This window comes from Ahaetulla prasina, chromosome 4 (assembly GCF_028640845.1).
Source record: "Ahaetulla prasina isolate Xishuangbanna chromosome 4, ASM2864084v1, whole genome shotgun sequence".
Classification (NCBI taxonomy): domain Eukaryota; kingdom Metazoa; phylum Chordata; class Lepidosauria; order Squamata; family Colubridae; genus Ahaetulla; species Ahaetulla prasina.
Genome location: NC_080542.1, coordinates 150,666,499 through 150,685,468, shown reverse-complemented (window position 1 = coordinate 150,685,468; position 18,970 = coordinate 150,666,499). Strand labels below are relative to the sequence as shown.

The following is an 18,970-nucleotide window of genomic DNA, read 5'->3' as shown; positions in this document are numbered from 1 at the left end:
TCTGTCACCTGGGCCAGCAAGCTGCTGTGCCCCCCCCTTACTCAGGGTGGTGGAAGTGGGGACACCGACTGTAATCCTTCTTGTGTCCCACCTCAAATGCTCAAGGCCCTCTCCAAGGAACCCCCTCCCCACCCTCGGGAGGGAGCCCTGGGACAACTGCCTTGGGCACCAGAAACTGCCAGGACAAAGTTCCCCGACCCAGAAGGTTTGGCATCCCAGCAGGAGCCATGTGGCACCCCTCTTAGACTGTACACCTGGCTGAGGAGGGTGGCCTAGACCCACACAGCAGCTAAACGGAAACAGGGTGCCTAAGGAGAGTGAGTGGGGGTCCCAAGCCCCGGAGGGGATTTGCTTTGAGCAGAAAGGATCCCATAATCTTGACTGGATGGCCACCATGGCCTCTCTCTGCCTCAAACGAGGCAGCGCACAAGGGGTTCCTGGAAGCTGTGCTGTGCCCACCGCCATCCTGCACATGCCAGGCTGGGAAGCAGCTCCTCCTCCCACTCTGCAAGTGGCCCCCCTCTGCTCAGCCCCACCTGGTTGATGTGGACGGCGGGCACGGAGGCGGCCGAGACAGAGGAGTGGCTGGGTGAATTGGGCAGTGACTTGCAGGGCCCAATGGAGAGCTGCTGCTTCTTCCGTAAGGCCACCACCTTCTGTGCCACTGGGGGGGGGGTAGACAGAGAGAGAGGGGGGAGAGGCTGTTTGAATTGGCCACACGCACAGGAAGGATAGCCCTGGGCAGGAGGCCATCTCCCCCCCTCCCCTCCCAGGTTCCCCCGCCCTACCATCCTGGAAGACGCGTTCCACGTTCAGCCCATAGGTAGCGCACGTCTCGTAGTAGGTGCAACGCTTCAAGTCATTGGAGAGCTTCCTGGCTCGGGAGTCATCAATCACCCGGGGGTTGGTGGCACTGATGGCATCTGGGGGGGGGGCACTGATGAAGCAGGAGCCACTGTGGCTGCTCTGAACAGGGGGTTTAAGGTCCCTGCCCGCCCTCCCCCCAGAGCAGCAGAGAGTCTCCTGGCCTTGCCAGAGGAGGAAACCAAGGGAGGAGGCCAGGAAGTGGCCTGCACAGCAAGGGCTCCAGGACGCCAGCCCTGCAAGGAAGGCAGCCAAAGCCGGCTGAGCCACAGCACCCAACCTCCCCCCCCACCAGCTGAAATTCTAAGAGTTAAGGACCTCAGGGAAGGGTGGTATCAAAGCCCCCCCTCCACTTTTTGTCCTGCATGCAAAAGGAACTGAGAATTGAGGAAACTCAATGCTCATGGTTAAAGACCCAGTGAGCCTTCTGAAAGGAAGTGATTGCTCGGGGTGATTGTGGTCGGGGGCCAAAGGCAGTTGGTAGGCCACCGTCCCTTCCAATAGAGCCCTCGGCCACCATCCTGCCCTGACGATCGGCGAGCCCGGTGTACCTTGCGTGCCCACAAGCACCATGGGCACCTCCGAAGTGTTCCGGTAACTGCAGAGGCGCAGATAATAGTTGTACACCGTTTGGAAGCTGATCTCATCCTCCAGGCTGAAGACAAAGACCACTGCGTCCACCCAGGCGGCGAACTGGAAGAGGAGGACCGGGGATAGTGTGGGGGAGGTCTCAGGGCCAGTCCAGCATTTGACCAGCAAGTTCCATGCGACTGAGAGAAGAGCACCCAGGAGCTACGTGTTGTTGGCTAGCCCCTTGTACCGGCAAAAGAGGGGTGGGGTGGGGAGAGGTGCCCTACTTGCAGCTCGGGGGGTCCCCCTTCATCGCGAATCAGCAAGAGGTAACTCTGCCCGTCCACCACAATCTCCTTCTTGAATCGGCCGCCTGGTGATGGATAGAGAGAGAGATGCTGGTTCAGTCTGCGGGACCCGTCGCTCCTGGGCAAGGCTTCAGATCGGGGCAGGAGGCCCCAGACTCTACCCCCTCGCCCTGTTGTGGAAGTCAGTCCCTTCGGCTGCAGACTCCATGCAGGTGGGCGGGACCGAGACTCCCCAAAAAAGTGAAATCCCCCCTCCCTAATTTCTGAGGAGCCAGGAGGGGGAGCCCCCCACTCCTGAGGGCACAGGGGCTCTCTGGCGTGTCACAGGCCAACCCCCACACCCCACCCCCAGAAGGCCAGCCTGGCACAGGATTGCTTGCCAACTGCAACACCCTCCACAGAGAGGAGTGCAGCACTTCTGGGATGGGGAGTTGGGGTAGCTAGGAAGCCCCCCCCTCCTCTGGACTCCCAAAACCAGATGCAACAGGGTCCATCCATGCCCTGCACAATACCACAAAGGCAAGGAGAATTCCGTTCAAGTACAACCCCCTCCCCAGTTTGGAAACTAAGGACTTCCAAAGAGCTTCCTGGCATCCAAGAAATGCCCCTCCCTCCCACCCACCCCGTTCCCAGAAAGGCTGGAGCAGGTCCAGGAGAGGAGCCGAGAGAGGGGCTGCTCCCCCTTGGCCAAAGGGAGGTGGGCTGAGGACACACCTCTTCCCTGGGGGGAGACAGGGAAGGTGGGAGTGGTGTGTGTGTCCCCCTCTATTACTTCTCTCGGCCCTTTTATTGGCTCAGGGGAGGGGCTGCGCTGGGATCTTCTGGCTGCAATGGGGAGTTCTTTGGCGCCCCCTTTTCTCCTGTGGGACCCCCCCACCCCAGGGGGCGGCCACTGACCTTCTGGGGATTCCTCCTGCACGTAGGTCCCTGTGAGGTAGCGATGCACCAAAGCTGACTTCCCGCTGGACAGGTTACCCACAATCCCCTACAAGAGAAGGGGCCTGAGGACAAACACCACCTCTGGCCAGAGGCTCCACCCCAGTGACGGCCAGGAAGGGGAAGCCCCAATTCCCAAATTCCAGGGAACAGAGGCCCCCAGAGACTTCTGCCCTCAATGCTCTCCTCAGGCCATGGGGGGGGGGTACCCCAAGACTCAACAGCCATGCCAAGAGAAGAAGCCGCTGGAGAAGCCCACCCAATCCGTGAGTTATGAGCGCAAGATGCCACACAGGGGCATTTCTCCCCCACCCCACCCCTTCAAGTGGCAGAGCCCACACCCTAACCCAAAGATCTCTGCCCACCCTCTGTGCCCCTGAGGCAGGGCAGTTCCTTTTGCCAGAGTTTGGCTACGGATATTGTATGTATGGTGTGTGTGTGTGTGTGTGTGTGTGTGAACCTGTGTAGGCCAGGGATGAAATGTAAAATTTGTTACTATTCTGTGGGCATGGCTTGGGGGTGGGGGGTAATGTGACTAGGTGGGTGTGCCCAACTTTTTTTTTTAACTTTTAAAAGCATTTTTTTTACAACCTTTTCAGCCGATGCTTTTAAAAGCTTCTGGCAATCAGGCAACCCAGCTGGGATCACCAGAGGAGCCTTTTAAAAGCTTTTAAAGGGTTCTGACGATCCCAGGTGAGCCACGTGATCATCAGAGGCTTTTAAAAGTAAAAAAAAAACCCTCTGATGATCACGCGGCTCAGCTGGGGCAGGGAGGTGGGCAGGAATTTTTGCTACCGGGTCTCCGAACCACCCACCGCCATTGCTACCGGATCGGGTGATCTGGTCCAAACTGGGAGCATTTCACCCCTGGTGTAGACCCGGGGCCCCCAATTCTGGGACGACCTGCCCTGTGCCCCCCCTCCCTGCCATCCACCATCCCAGCTGGCGAAGTCTCCTAAAAGGGGGTGTAAATTCTGCCTCCCCCCTCCCCTGGCAGTGCTAAAGCATCCCACCCTAACTGTTCAGGAGAAGCTGGAAGGTCTTCGAGAACCTGTTCGTGGTGGTGGTGGTGGGCGGGCGGGCTGGCTAAACTTAGGGAAGGGTCTTCCAGAAAGGTGCATCTGTAAGAGGAGCATTTGCAAAGGGCTGGTGGGGGAAGGGAGCAAGACCGTCTCTAAAAGAGGAGGGGGCCTTCTAAGACAGATCTGGGGCATGCCCCCCACACCTCGGAGCCTGGCTTTCTTCCCCCCTCCCCAACAATGGAAGAGAACGGGTGGCAGAAGTAACCCCACTCGGCCACCAGGGCGTGTGTGAAGCCCATCATTGCAGGAGGTTCACCTGCCTCCCTTCCCAAAATGTATCCAGGGGAGGAAGCCCCACCCCAACCCCCAATGCTTACCACTTTAAGCTCTGGCACCGAGCGACTCAAAGTCCACTCCTGGCTATTCACAAATGAGTCTGTAGGGGGCGAGAGGGAGTGAGGGAGGATCACACCCATGGTCCACCAGAGGGCAGGAGGAGAGGGGTTGCTCTCCCCCCCCCAACAGCCACCCAAGCTGGCTCCCAAGACACCCCCAACCCCGCATCCTGAAGGCCGAGACCCCTTCCAGGAGCGGTTTTTTCTCCTGGACCCTTCCTCGGGCCCCATGGCTCTTCTGCTGCCCCAGGGACAACAGTGGGTGCGATGCCCTCCCCCCCAGAAAACCTCAGCCGCTTCCTCAGCCTGCCGCAATGCCCCCCTCCCATGCTAGGAGGAACCATATATTTGGACAGATGCGGGGGTGGGTGGGCAAAGGCTTCTAGCCGTCTGGATTGGGGGGGGGAGAGGCAAATGAGTGGGGTTTTGGGGGCACTGGCCAGGCAGGGGAGTGGGGAGTGGGTTGATTCAGCCATGGGGAGGGTATCTGCTGCCCCTTGCTTGCTGGGCAGAGAAGAATGGGTTGGCAAGGATCTTGACGGGCAGACGGAATCGGGAGACCCCCTCCTCCCACCCCACCCCCTTCCCAGAAAGGCTGGAGCAGGTCCAGGAGAGGAGCCGAGAGAGGGGCTGCTCCCCCTTGGCCAAAGGGAGGTGGGCTGAGGACACACCTCTTCCCTGGGGGGAGACAGGGAAGGTGGGAGTGGTGTGTGTGTCCCCCTCTATTACTTCTCTCGGCCCTTTTATTGGCTCAGGAGGGGCTGCTCCCCCTTGGCCAAAGGGAGGTGGGCTGAGGACACACCTCTTCCCTGGGGGGAGACAGGGAAGGTGGGAGTGGTGTGTGTGTCCCCCTCTATTACTTCTCTCGGCCCTTTTATTGGCTCAGGGGAGGGGCTGCGCTGGGATCTTCTGGCTGCAATGGGGAGTTCTTTGGCGCCCCCTTTTCTCCTGTGGGACCCCCCCACCCCAGGGGGCGGCCACTGACCTTCTGGGGATTCCTCCTGCACGTAGGTCCCTGTGAGGTAGCGATGCACCAAAGCTGACTTCCCGCTGGACAGGTTACCCACAATCCCCTACAAGAGAAAGGGGAGCCTGAGGACAAACACCACCTCTGGCCAGAGGCTCCACCCCCCCCCCCAGTGACGGCCAGGGAAGGGGGAAGCCCCCGAATTCCCAAATTTCAGCGAACAGAGGCCCACAGAGACTTCTGCCCTCAATGCTCTCCTCAGGCCATGGGGGGGGGTACCCCAAGACTCAACAGCCATGCCAAGAGAAGAAGCCGCTGGAGAAGCCCACCCAATCCGTGAGTTATGAGCGCAAGATGCCACACAGGGGCATTTCTCCCCCACCCCACCCCTTCAAGTGGCAGAGCCCACACCCTAACCCAAAGATCTCTGCCCACCCTCTGTGCCCCTGAGGCAGGGCAGTTCCTTTTGCCAGAGTTTGGCTACGGATATTGTATGTATGGTGTGTGTGTGTGTGTGTGTGTGTGTGTGAACCTGTGTAGGCCAGGGATGAAATGTAAAATTTGTTACTATTCTGTGGGCATGGCTTGGGGGTGGGGGGTAATGTGACTAGGTGGGTGTGCCCAACTTTTTTTTTTAACTTTTAAAAGCATTTTTTTTACAACCTTTTCAGCCGATGCTTTTAAAAGCTTCTGGCAATCAGGCAACCCAGCTGGGATCACCAGAGGAGCCTTTTAAAAGCTTTTAAAGGGTTCTGACGATCCCAGGTGAGCCACGTGATCATCAGAGGCTTTTAAAAGTAAAAAAAAAACCCTCTGATGATCACGCGGCTCAGCTGGGGCAGGGAGGTGGGCAGGAATTTTTGCTACCGGGTCTCCGAACCACCCACCGCCATTGCTACCGGATCGGGTGATCTGGTCCAAACTGGGAGCATTTCACCCCTGGTGTAGACCCGGGGCCCCCAATTCTGGGACGACCTGCCCTGTGCCCCCCCTCCCTGCCATCCACCATCCCAGCTGGCGAAGTCTCCTAAAAGGGGGTGTAAATTCTGCCTCCCCCCTCCCCTGGCAGTGCTAAAGCATCCCACCCTAACTGTTCAGGAGAAGCTGGAAGGTCTTCGAGAACCTGTTCGTGGTGGTGGTGGTGGGCGGGCGGGCTGGCTAAACTTAGGGAAGGGTCTTCCAGAAAGGTGCATCTGTAAGAGGAGCATTTGCAAAGGGCTGGTGGGGGAAGGGAGCAAGACCGTCTCTAAAAGAGGAGGGGGCCTTCTAAGACAGATCTGGGGCATGCCCCCCACACCTCGGAGCCTGGCTTTCTTCCCCCCTCCCCAACAATGGAAGAGAACGGGTGGCAGAAGTAACCCCACTCGGCCACCAGGGCGTGTGTGAAGCCCATCATTGCAGGAGGTTCACCTGCCTCCCTTCCCAAAATGTATCCAGGGGAGGAAGCCCCACCCCAACCCCCAATGCTTACCACTTTAAGCTCTGGCACCGAGCGACTCAAAGTCCACTCCTGGCTATTCACAAATGAGTCTGTAGGGGGCGAGAGGGAGTGAGGGAGGATCACACCCATGGTCCACCAGAGGGCAGGAGGAGAGGGGTTGCTCTCCCCCCCCCAACAGCCACCCAAGCTGGCTCCCAAGACACCCCCAACCCCGCATCCTGAAGGCCGAGACCCCTTCCAGGAGCGGTTTTTTCTCCTGGACCCTTCCTCGGGCCCCATGGCTCTTCTGCTGCCCCAGGGACAACAGTGGGTGCGATGCCCTCCCCCCCAGAAAACCTCAGCCGCTTCCTCAGCCTGCCGCAATGCCCCCCTCCCATGCTAGGAGGAACCATATATTTGGACAGATGCGGGGGTGGGTGGGCAAAGGCTTCTAGCCGTCTGGATTGGGGGGGGGAGAGGCAAATGAGTGGGGTTTTGGGGGCACTGGCCAGGCAGGGGAGTGGGGAGTGGGTTGATTCAGCCATGGGGAGGGTATCTGCTGCCCCTTGCTTGCTGGGCAGAGAAGAATGGGTTGGCAAGGATCTTGACGGGCAGACGGAATCGGGAGACCCCCCCCCTCCTCTCCCAATCCCCCCCCTCAGTGGCTTGCAAAGACCCCTTAAAAGCCACAGCTTGGGGACATTGGCCTGGTGGGGGGGCACCTGCTCCCTCCCCCTTTATGAAGCAGAAGGATGGCGCTTGTGGGGGCGGGCAGGAGCTCCCTTTAGCAGGAAGGGAAAAGCATTTTGGGGAGGAGGGGTGACTCAGGGACCCCTCAGTGGGGGATGGGCCTCATGCTTCCTGTCTGCAGGTGTTGGGAAGGGGAGGGGCTGGAGGGGGTTCACACAACTCTGTCCTGTCCCGCCCTTCTTGTCACTAAACGGAGCAGAGTCCGTTGGGGGGGGCAGGAGGGGGGCTGAACCACAAGCAACCCACTTGCCAGAACACGTGCAAATCCTCCCTTTGCCCCCTGCGGCTTGGAGTCCCCCTCATTAAGAGACCCTTGGTTCCTCCCCCCCTCCACAGCCCCTCCCCCAGTCCACTGAGATGGCCGCACGGCCAGTGCATCCCCATTTCAAGGGGTCTGCCATGTCCACAAGCCACCCTCAAAGCGAGGGCTGTGCCAACCCATCCTAAGGGCACGCGTAGCTTATCTAGTCCACCCTTGGCCATCCGCTCCAGTCAGGAAGCATCCAGACCAGGAAATGGATTCCTCCCCCGACAGAAACCCTCATGGGAGCAAACCCTAAATGTGCCTTCTGCATCCCATGTCTCCCCTCCGCCCCCCAAAAGAGACCCCTGACTTGAAGACAACTCTTTCTCTGCAACAATGACCCTGCGAGGTAGGCAGGACCAATGCAATCAAGCAGTTTCCACAGCCGGGGTGGGGGGGCAGGCCTTCAACTTGGGTCCCCAAGGAGCCACACCAATCACTCCCCGTCCTGGTAAGGCAGCAACACCTAAGTTGGCGTGTTGGGGGGTGGGGAAGTGGCAGTGCCCCCCCAAGCAGGACCTGCTGAGGACCTCAAAAATAGGGGGAGAGCAAGAGCCCCCCCCCACAGCACCACAGTAGGACCAGACTCCATAATCCCAGGGGACATCGAAAGGATTGCAGGAGGGCAGACCCTGGCCCTGGAGACGGGGGTGGGGGAGGGTGGCAATTGCTCTCCGCTGCAAGATAGGCCCCACTGACCTCTGGGTCCTGGAGCGGGATGAGATGGGGTCTCCCTAACACCCCGCCGCCTCAGCCCCCCTCCCCCTCCCAGTCTGTCTGCACAGCAGCTCACAGCTGGGCGACACCCAAACTGGTTGCACAAGTCTCTTCCTGTCGAAGCGGCAGGGCCTCCCCCCACAGCCCCCCCCCAAAGCAGAGGAGAGGGATTCACATTCCCCACTGTGGGCAGGAGAGCATCCCTCTGTACCACAGGTGGGGGAAGGTACAACACTCCTTGGAGCAGCCCGGTGGGGGAGGGGGGAGTTAGGGAGCCCCTCTGCAGGGCTGTACCCCGCCCACCCAAAAGCCCCTCAGGATCCAGCATCCCTCCCCCCTTTCCAACAGCTGCGGGGGCATCTTGGCACACGCTTTTCTGCCAGGTCAAAGAACCTGTTTGCCCCCCTGCCCCTCCCCCGGCCCTACCCTGCCCAGGCAGGCCCTGCCAGGCTGTTCCCCACCTCCAGCACACCCCTCTTCCTGCCTCGGTAGCTGACACACACACCCCCCGCATTATTCTCTCCCTCTAGCTGGAGAGCCAGTGGGGGAAGGGAGCCCCCTTGTTGGGAGGCTGAGGGGGATGCAGGCCAGCGGGCTCCAACCGGCTGTTCAACAGCAGGACCAATCCAGCCAGAGTGGCATCTGGCAGTTGGCAGAGGAGGCACTGCTGTTTGGCCCACCTCCCCTCCCTTTTCCTGCTGGGACCTGCCCCCCCCTGAAAAACTGCCAACCCTATAAATGGCATCACCCCTTTGGCAGAGGCAGAGGCAAAAGAACTGCCTGGGCCCGTCCTTCCCCCCCCTTTCTTTCCTGGCCCACCCTCTGGTCCGCCTCTTGTGCCATCCTTCCACACACACCCCGCCCACTTGGCATTTCAGGGTGTGGCCCCCAAAGGCTGGGCTTCGGAAAGGGGGTGACACGGACCAGAGAGGGACCTTCTCCTTCCAATGGGGAGGGGGGAGAGAAAACCTCCTCCAGGTTGATTCCCCCTGCGCTGTGCCCCCCAACCCTCCCAATAGTGGGTATTGCCCCCTCATCTTCGCCCCCAAAGCAGGCCAACCACTCTCTAATCCTCACCTTCTTCCCCCTCACCCACGCAACACTTTGCTGGGAAGTGACTTCTGGTTTGGCGTCCTGCTTCTCACTGCTTGGCATCCCACCTGGCCCCGCCAGGGCGCAGAAACCTTCACCCAGGCAAGAACCGGGTCACCGGAAGAGACTCCTTAGTGGGGCTTCCGGAGACCCCCAGCGATGCCATGCGCTGGAGTGAAGGAGGGGTCCCCACCCCCTCTGTCCCTTGCCAGATACCTCAAGGATGGCCCCACCAGGAGGGGACGCTCAGCAGCCGTAGGGGGCAAGGTGGAGGCACCTCCCACCCACCCACCAGAGTTTTTGGGGAAGACTGGAACTCCCATTGCCCTCTCCAAATTGTCAGGAAGGCCCCTCCTGGAAAGCATCAGAAGGGATGTGGGGTTTCAGGCAGGCACCAGAGGTGGGACAAGGGAGGCAAGCAGACCCAAACCCATCGGCACTGGTGGGGTAGGGGCAGCCAGGATGGGATCCTCTCCAACCACAGAAGGGCTGGGCTAGCTCATTTCCTGGGGGCAAGAGGGGGGTGGGCTTTCCAGAGGCCTGCTACAGTCCCGCAAGACACGGTCCCCAGTCACGGGGGCGGTGGGGGGCGCAGGGGAGGCAGAGACAGATCCACACCCATATTCACTGGGGGAGGGGGGGTTAATTCGTTTAGCCAGGATGGGATCCTCTCCAACCATGGAGGGGCTAGGCTAGCTCGTTTCCTGGGGGAGGGAGGTGGGATGGTCTTTCCAGAGGTGTCCTGCTGTAAACCCTCCCTCCCCCGGCCTTCCCTAAGCGCGCGGCCTCCCCCCACCCCAGCTTCTTACCGGGCCGTCGATGGGCCATTAGGACGGGTTCGTCTCCCCTCCGGCTCCAAAGCAGAGCCGTCCCACCGGCGGCCAAGGGTCGGCCGGCTAAGCGCTCCCGGCGTCGGAGGCGGCTGCCCAGTTGTTTCCAGAACCCTCGTCCTCCTCTTTCCGACCCAAGCAGGTCCCTCTTGCTGGGACAGGGGTACAAGGAAGCGGCGTCGCCCTCGCTGCGGCTCCGAAGCCGAGTCGGCCTGAAGAAGCCGGAGCCGGCCCGCTGGAGTTCGTTTCCCCCGCGGCGCAGACGGAAGCTGAAACTTTTCCGCAAGTTGCTGAGCCGCCGCGGGGTCGTCCCGTCAAAGAGCTTCCACCGCCGCCGGCTGCCCCACAGCGAGCCGCCCCGCAGAAACCCCCCCGCGGCCCCCTCTTCTTCCCCGGCCGGGAAAGCCGCAGGGCTTTTCCCCGCGTCCGCTCCGTCGGGCCGGCGAGGCGAGCGCAATCCGAGCAACTCCAGCCAGCCGACGCGGGGACGGGACAGGCCCTCTGCGGGATGAGACGGGGGTCCGGCGGGGCTGCTGAGTCCGTTGCCCGGAGCGCAGAAGCTCTTGGGCCGCCGCTTCTGCTTCTCCGCCGCTTTCAGGGCCGCCTGGACGGCCGGGACGTCCTGCAAGTCCAGGGAGTCGCAGACGCTGACCGCCCGTCGAGGAGCGGCCGGTGGGGTGGCCCGGGACCGGTTGGGTCCTCCCCGGCGCCAGCCCTCCGCCATGCTCCGCCGACGGGAGCGCGGCGAGGCTCCCCTCGGCCTGCCCGCCCTGCCGACAACATGCCCCAACTTGGCCCCGCGGGAGCGGCCGCGGCGCCCTGCAAAGCCCGGCACGGATCCCGCCTTGCGATCCGCCCGCGATCCGGAGTTACTCCGGGAAGATGCGCGCGGGGGTGGTGGTGTTGCGTTCCCCCCCCCACCCTTTCCCTCTTCCTCCCTTCCGTCCTGGGTGGCGGGAGGGTTGGAGAGCAAGAGCAGGGGTGCTCCTTGGTTTACAACGCTTTGTTTAGTGACAGACTGAAAAAAGCCAGACCGGATGGTTTCTCAGCCAGCGTTCCCTGGGTCATGTGATCAAAACGTGGACTATTCTGCAATTGACTAGGACCCGCACAGCATCTCCCAACAAAATTCAGAAGCTTGGCAACCGACTCACATCTACGACAGTCCCAGCATCCCGAAATTAAAATGTGGACACTTGGCAACTGACTCGTATTTATGAGGGTCGCAGCCTCCCGTGATCAAAATTCAGACATTTGGCAACTGACTTATATCTACGACAGTCCCAACATCCCACAATTAAAGTTCGGATGCTTGGCAACTGACTCGTATTTATGACGGTCGCAGCATCCCAGGGTCACCTGATCGATTCAGTGTCCCAAGGTCAGGTGATCAAAATTCTTACACTTGATAGCTGACTCGTATTTACGACGGTCGCAGCCCCCCGGGGTCACAAAATTCAGATATTTGGCAACCAAACTCATATTTACAAGGGTCCCAGCATCCCGCAATTTAAATTCAGACGCCGGCAACTGATTCGTATTTATGACAAGTCGTGCCATCCCATGCTCACGTGATCCCTTTGGCCATCTGCAGACAAGGAGGACGGCAGGTTCATTTAATAATCTCAGGTTACTAACCCAGCCGCCCGGGCAACTGATTCATATTTATATCCCCGGGGTCACGTCATCCTCTTTTGCGACCTTTTGACGAGCCAGAGTCACTTAACAGCCATGTGACACACTTTGCAGCCGCAGGGATTTGCTTCGCGAGAGTGGCAAGCGAGATGGTAAAACAGGGGCGAAACTCCCTCAGAGAACATCTCGCTCAGTGATATCAATTTGGTCGTAAAGCAAGGACTGGCTGATATGGCTCAGTTCGGCTCTCGTCGCCCACCTGGAGGGCGAAGGGGGGGGGCGTCTGGCACTATTTATTAAGGCTGAGAACCTGTAAAAATGGGGCCAGAGGTTATCCTTGGTAAAAAAGTAGGGAGCCTCCACGTTTCCCCTTCAGAATGAGACTAGAATAGAGCTGGAAGGGACTTGGAGGACTTCTAGCCCTGCCCCTTCATCTCTGCTCCCTCATCAAAGCCCCCTAGGTGGAGTCTGGAGTAGCCCCTCCTCAAAACACACAGTATTTGAGGAGAGGGGGATATCTAGGGATCGTGAAGCAGCCACACATGGAGATCAGCCCTCAGAGCACCCAAGCCGGCGGAAGTAGGAAACAACCAAGGAGAACCCCTCCCCCCAGCACTGGCGAGACAAGCTGCCTTTTATGTAAATAGAGTGCAAACAAACCCCACCCTGATCAGCAACTGATGATGTTCCCTTGTTGGGTCATCAGATGTCTTCAAAAAAATCAACCAAACTCAGAGAGCCCCAAGGACCCCACAATCCTCCTCCTCCTCCTCTCTTCAAACCGCCCTCCCTTTTAGCACTGATGATGTTCCCTAGTTGGGTCACGAGATGTCTGCAAGAAAATCACCCAGCTCAGAGAGCCCCAAGGACCCCACAATCCTCCTCCTCCCCCGTCCTTACTCTTCCTCCACCACCACCTCCTCCTCTTTTCAAACCCCCCTCCCTTCTAGCACTGATGACATTCCCTAGTTGGGTCTTGAGACGTCTCTGAGAAAACTTAAAGAGCCTTAAGGACCCCACACCCACGGATTAAGTTCCACGACCACAACTTCCAACCAACATGGACAGTTTACAAAAAAAAAAAAAAAAGTGGGGAGGAAATTCCCTCTAGGAACCTGCAAGCTGCAGGTCCCGCAAAGTCACCCCATCCATCTGAAAGAGACCCTATTTATTTATTTATTTATTTATTTAAATTTTTATACTGCCCTTCTCCCGAAGGACTCGGCGGTGTACAGCCAAGGTTAAAAACAATTAAATATACAAAATTAAAATATCAATTAAAATACATATTCAATAATGGCCAAATTAAAACCATCAAATTGATCCAGACTAAAATACCCCGTATAAAATTACTAAAAATTAAAAATTTGAAAATTTAAAAATCAAGCCAGTCCCGCTTGGATAAATAAATATGTTTTTAATTCACGGCGAAAAGTCCGAAGGTCAGATAGTTGGCGCAAACCGGGGGGAAGTTTGTTCCAGAGGGTAGGTGCTCCAACAGAGAAGGCCCTTCCCCTGGGGGCCGCCAGCCAGCATTGCTTGGCGGACGGCACCCTGAGAAGACCCTCTCTATGAGAGCGTACGGGTCGGTGGGAGGCATAAGGTAACAGCAGGCGGTCCTGTAATACCCGGGCCCTAAGCCATGGAGCGCTTTAAAGGTGGTAACCTGAACCTTGAAGCGCACCCGAAAGACCACAGGTAGCCAGTGCAGACTGCGCAGGAGTGGTGTTACCCGGGAGCAACGTGGAGCTCCCTCAATCACCCGCGCAGCTGCATTCTGGACTAACTGGAGTCTCCGAGTGCACTTCAGGGGTAGCCCCATGTAGAGAGCATTGCAATAATCCAGACGAGAGGTGACGAGAGCATGAGTGACCGTGCATAAGGCATCCCGGTCCAGAAAGGGGCGCAACTGGCGAACCAGGCGAACCTGGTAAAAGGCTCTCCTGGAGACGGCCGCCAGGTGATCTTCAAACGACAGCCGTCCATCCAGGAGAATGCCCAAGTTGCGTACCCTCTCTGTTGGGGCCAGTGACTCGCCCCAACAGAGAGGTTGCAGTTGACTGTACCGGGGTGCCGGCATCCACAGCCACTCCGCCTTGGATGGATTGAGTCTGAGTCTGTTTCTCCCCATCCAGATCCGTACGGCCTCTAGGCAATGGGACAACACTTCGACAGCTTCGTTGGGGTGGCCCGGGGTGGAAAAGTACAGCTGAGTGTCATCAGCGTACAGCTGATAACTCACCCCGAAGCCACTGATGACCTCGCACAACGGCTTCATATAGATGTTGAACAGGAGAGGCGAGAGAATCGACCCCTGAGGCACCCCACAAGTGAGGCTGCCTCGCGGTCGATCTCTGCCCTCCTGTCAACACCGTCTGCGACCGGTCAGAGAGATAGGAGGAGAACCACCGGTAAACGGTGCCTCCCACTCCCAAACTCCCCAACTGGTGCAGCAGGATACCATGGTCGATGGTATCAAAAATATACTCAGTAACTGGTTTAAAAGATATAATTGGTCAGTATGGTAAAGTATCTGGATTTAAGGTGAATCAGCAAAAGACAAAGATGATAACTAAAAATATGAATATACAACAAAAAGAAGAGTTAGAAAGAACTTCAGGTTTTGAAATCGTTAAAAAGGTTAAATATTTAGGAATATATATTACAGCTTCAAATGTTAAATTATACAAAAATAATTATGAGGTATTGTGGCAGAAGGTATGGAAAGAAATGGAGAGTTGGAAGAAGTTACAACTATCTTTGCTGGGAAGAATAGCGGCTATAAAAATGAATGTTTTGCCCAGGTTTTTGTTTTTGTTTCAAATGATACCGGTGTTTAAGAATGATATTAAATTACAGGAATGGCAAAAGGGATTAGTAAATTTGTATGGATGGGCAAAAACCAAGAATAAAATTAAAAGTAATGCAGGATATAAGGAAAGCTGGGGTCTTAAAATGCCTAATTTAAAATTGTATTATGAAGCAGTTGTTTTATCATTAATTACTGATTGGATTAATTTAACTGAGGAAAGAGTTCTGAATATAGAAGGTTATGGTTTGTTATATGGGTGGCATGCCTATTTATTATATGATAAGAAAGTTGATAAAATATTTAAAAATAATATAATTAGAAATGCATTATTGAGGGTTTGGAGGAAATATCAATACAAATTAGAGGGAAAGATTCCAATATGGGCAAACCCGAGACACATGATAGAAAATATAAATATATATCAAAAGATGGAGGTAGTTACTTATAAAGAACTTCTTTGTATGGAAAAGGGGGAGTTACAATTAAAATCTAGAGAAAAGATGGGGGAAGAAGGGAAAAATTATACATGGTTCCAATATGGACAACTACAAGCTAGATGGAAATTAGATATAAAAAAATAGGTGTTAAGCAAATTGAGGATAATTTGTTAAAACAAATGAGAGATCAAGGTCAACAGCATATTAAGAGGTTGTATAATGTATTAGTAGAAATAGATTCAGAGACTGATTTGGTTAAGGATTGTATGATTAAGTGGGCACAAAATTTTCAGCAACCAATAATGTTGGAAACTTGGGAAAGAATTTGGGTGAGGAATGTTAAATTTACACAAGCGCAAAATATGAGAGAAAATTTTTATAAGATGTTTTATAGATGGCATTTAGACCCCAAAAAATTGTCATGTATGTATCCTAATGTACAGGCTAAATGCTGGAGATGTGATTGTGAAGATGCTACTTATTATCATATATGGTGGACTTGCAAAAAGTTAAAGCATTTTGGATTAAAGTATGGTGGATCATGCAGAATATTTTGAAAAGAAGATTAAGTTTACCCCGCAGTTCTTTTTACTAGGAATAATTATGGATTGTACAGCTATAGAGACTAAATTGATTCTGAACTTAATAACAGCCGCAAGACTTTTGATTGCTCAATATTGGAAGAAAGAAGAATTACCTACAATTGAAGAATGGACTCTTAAAGTATCAAATCTGGCAGAAATGGCAAACTCTCTGCTTACTTGAAAGACTATACACAAGAAAAATATATTTTAGAATGGAAAATGTGGATTGATTATATTCAAAATAAGTATCAGATAAAAAAATATCAAATAGCATATGAGTAAATTTAGGAAATAATTTGTATTAGATATATTTTTGAAGGAGAGGGGAATTGAGAGTGTGAATAAGCGTGGAGAGACTAGAGATTATAATTTAGGAATTATTTTAGATTATGATTGTTAGTTTTGATACCCTGCATTTTGTTCTGGGAAGTCGGGGTGGGGGTGGGGGGGAAAAGGGGAAGGGATTGGGGGGTTTGAGGTTAGTGATGGAGTGATGGTTAATGTACAGGGATTATTGAAGATGTATAAATATAATTAATGTAGGGTCGGGTCTGACCAGTTGCCATTTTAGAACGGTGGGGAGGAAAAAGAGAGTAGGAGGTAGGAAAGAGGAGAAGAGGAAGGAAGAGGGGTAGAAGAGGAGAAGAGTGTAGGGTGGAGGGAGGAGAGGAGGTAGATAAGAGAAGGAGAGGAAGGTTTGGAAAGTAAAAGAAGGTAGAAGAGGGAAGAAGGTTAAAAAGGGGGGTGGTGACTGGGCAGGCCCGACTAATTGTATATAACTGTACATTGGATGAATTATTTGATAAGATTGTAAAAATAAAACTTTTTTATAAAAAAAAAAAAAAAAAAAAAGCCGATGAAAGATCTAACAGGACCAGGGCAGAGGAACAACCCTATCCCAGGCCCTCCAGAGGTCATCCACCAACGCGACCAAAGCTGTCTCCGTACTATGACCGGGCCGGAAGCCGGACTGGAACGGGTCTAGATAGACAGCTTCATCCAGGTACCGGGGAAGCTGCCATGCAACCACACTCTCTACAACCTTCGCCACAAAGCGAAGGTCGGAGACTGGACGGTAATTATCCAAAATAGCTGGGTCCAGGGAAGGCTTCTTGAGGAGGGGTCTCACCACCGCCTCTTTCAAGGGGCGGGAAAGACCCCTTCCAACAAAGAAGCATTTATAATTCCCCGGAGCCAGCCTCGTGTCACCTCCTGAGTGGCCAGCACCAGCCAGGAGTGACACGAGTCCAGTAAACATGTAGTGGCATGTAACCTCCCCAGCAACCTGTCCATGTCCTCGGGAGCCACAGAATCAAACTCATCCCAAACAACATCAACAAGACGTGTCTCAGTCATCTCACCCGGATCATCACAATCTTGGTCCAAAGTATCCCGAAGCTGAGCGATTTTATTGTATAGATAACCACTAAAATCCTCGGCGCGTCCCTGCAAGGGGTCATCCCATCCCCCCTGGTGTAGGAGGGAACGGGTCACCCAAAACAGGGCGGCCGGGCGGTTATCTACCGACGCAATGAGGGTGGAAACGTAGGAACGTTTCGCCACCCTTAATGCCACTAGGTAGGCTTTTGAAAAAGACCTAACTAGTGTCCGATCAGCCTCGGAACGGCTGGACCTCCAGGTACTCTCCAGGCGTCTTCTCCGGCGTTTCATCTCTCTCAGCTCCTCAGAGAACCAAGGAGCCAATTGAGATCTACGCCGGGTCAGAGGTCGCAAAGGCACGACACGGTCCAAAGCCCCAGCCACGGCCTGTTCCCAGGCCGCAACTAGTTCTTCGGTCGTGCCGTGGGCAAGATCCTCAGGAAACGGCCCAAGCTCCGTCAGGAACCTCTCGGGGTCCATCAGGCGCCTGGGACGGAACCAACGCATTGGTTCCGTCTCCCTGCGGTGGTGAGCGGCTGTCTGAAAGTCCAGGCGGAGGAGAAAATGATCTGTCCATGACACCGGTATCATCACTAAATCCGCTAATTCCAGATCATTAAACCACTGTCCAGAAATATAAATCAAGTCCAGTGTGGACCCCCTCGTGTGTGTAGGGCCATCAGTTACTTGAATCAGGTCCAAGGCCGTCATAGAAGCCTGGGGGTCAGCAACCTTAAACACTCAAAAGAGCCACAAAAGTCCTAAACGGAAGCCCCTGCATTCAATTCTGGAGCCGGCCAGAAGTCCAGTTCCCCCACCATAGAGTCTCCTCCTAGCACGGCATCCTTTTTCCTCTACCTGTCCTAATTGAAAGCCCTATCAATTGTGGAGCTGACTGGAAAACCCGGCCCTTGCCATAGAGTCTCTTCCTGGTGCGCCGTGCTTTTTCTCCCCATAACCGGAAGCTCCTCTCAAAATTGTGGCAGCAACAGGGAGCCACAGCAGAGGGATGAGCCACATGTGGCTCCAGAGCTACGGGTTGCTGATCCCTGCCCTAACCCAAAACCTTCCAGCAGTTTGAATCAGCGGCCCTTCAGGCGGCTGGGGAGTGGGAAAGCCCACTGCTTTAATCTGGATTCCTGCCCCAAATTGGGGGGTGGGGGTGGGACAGGCAGCCCTTCACAGAAGGGGTTGGGGGGCTGGCCGCCTCCGCTGGGATAGGGACAGGGACAAAGGACCTGAAAGACCAGAAAGGAACAGGAAAGAGCCCCTCCCCCACCATTGCCCTGCCTGGCACTCAGCTCCTCCTTCCCTACAGCCTATTGTGGGTGATCTCAAAGAGGGAGGGAGGATGGGCGATTGCTTCTCAGCCAGATGCAGCCCAACCAGCTGCAAAGCAGGTTGGATGGGGCAGCTGCCTCACCCCAAACCTGCCTTACCTTGCTAGGGGTACCCCGAATCCCTTCTAGCTCCATGGGCTGCTACCCTTTTCGGGGCACCCATGATGAAGCATCAACTTGATTGGGTGCCAGTTCCCCAAGGAACACCCCCATTGGCTGGGGGGAGCCTCAGGCATCCTGGCCTGCAAAGGGGCCACGGGTTCATGTAGAAGCATCCCCCTATACCCAGAGGTCACCTTCCTGCCCCTCCCCCCGCCACCCCAAATCTTAGAGGTCAAAATCGGTTTTCCAAGTCAAAGGTACTGGGTGGGGGGATCCCAAGAGAGCCACCAAACTCATCCCTCGTCCTGGAGAGGCGTCCCAGAGAGGCTTCCTTCCCCAAACAATCCCCTCCCAAAGCAAGGGAAAGCAGTGTTTAGAAGGCTTCTGAGTCCCCTCCCCTCAACTGAAACACCAGTGTGCAGAACGGCATTGTGGCCACCAGAGAGCAGCAGAGACCAGCAATGGAGGTGCTGCGGAGGAAGAGGGCAGCTAGACATAGTAACAA

At 55.4% G+C, this 18,970-nt stretch overlaps 1 protein-coding gene across 3 annotated transcripts in view; it reads right to left on the bottom strand.

The window, feature by feature from the left end:
• AGAP3 (ArfGAP with GTPase domain, ankyrin repeat and PH domain 3) overlaps nt 1-18,970 on the bottom strand; it is a 61,534-nt gene that overhangs the window by 22,565 nt on the left and 19,999 nt on the right. Inside the window, exons 2-7 of one of the 3 annotated variants that reach the window (XM_058179312.1) lie at nt 6,534-6,592; nt 5,081-5,168; nt 1,722-1,807; nt 1,416-1,557; nt 789-923; nt 537-664 (exon numbers count right to left, since the gene is read on the bottom strand). In XM_058179312.1, coding sequence (XP_058035295.1) covers nt 537-664; nt 789-923; nt 1,416-1,557; nt 1,722-1,807; nt 5,081-5,168; nt 6,534-6,592 — 638 coding nt within the window. Of the gene's footprint in view, nt 1-536; nt 665-788; nt 924-1,415; nt 1,558-1,721; nt 1,808-2,639; nt 2,728-4,077; nt 4,212-5,080; nt 5,169-6,533; nt 6,593-18,970 lie in introns of those variants that run through there. The other 2 variants (XM_058179311.1, XM_058179309.1) reach the window with 2 other exon arrangements.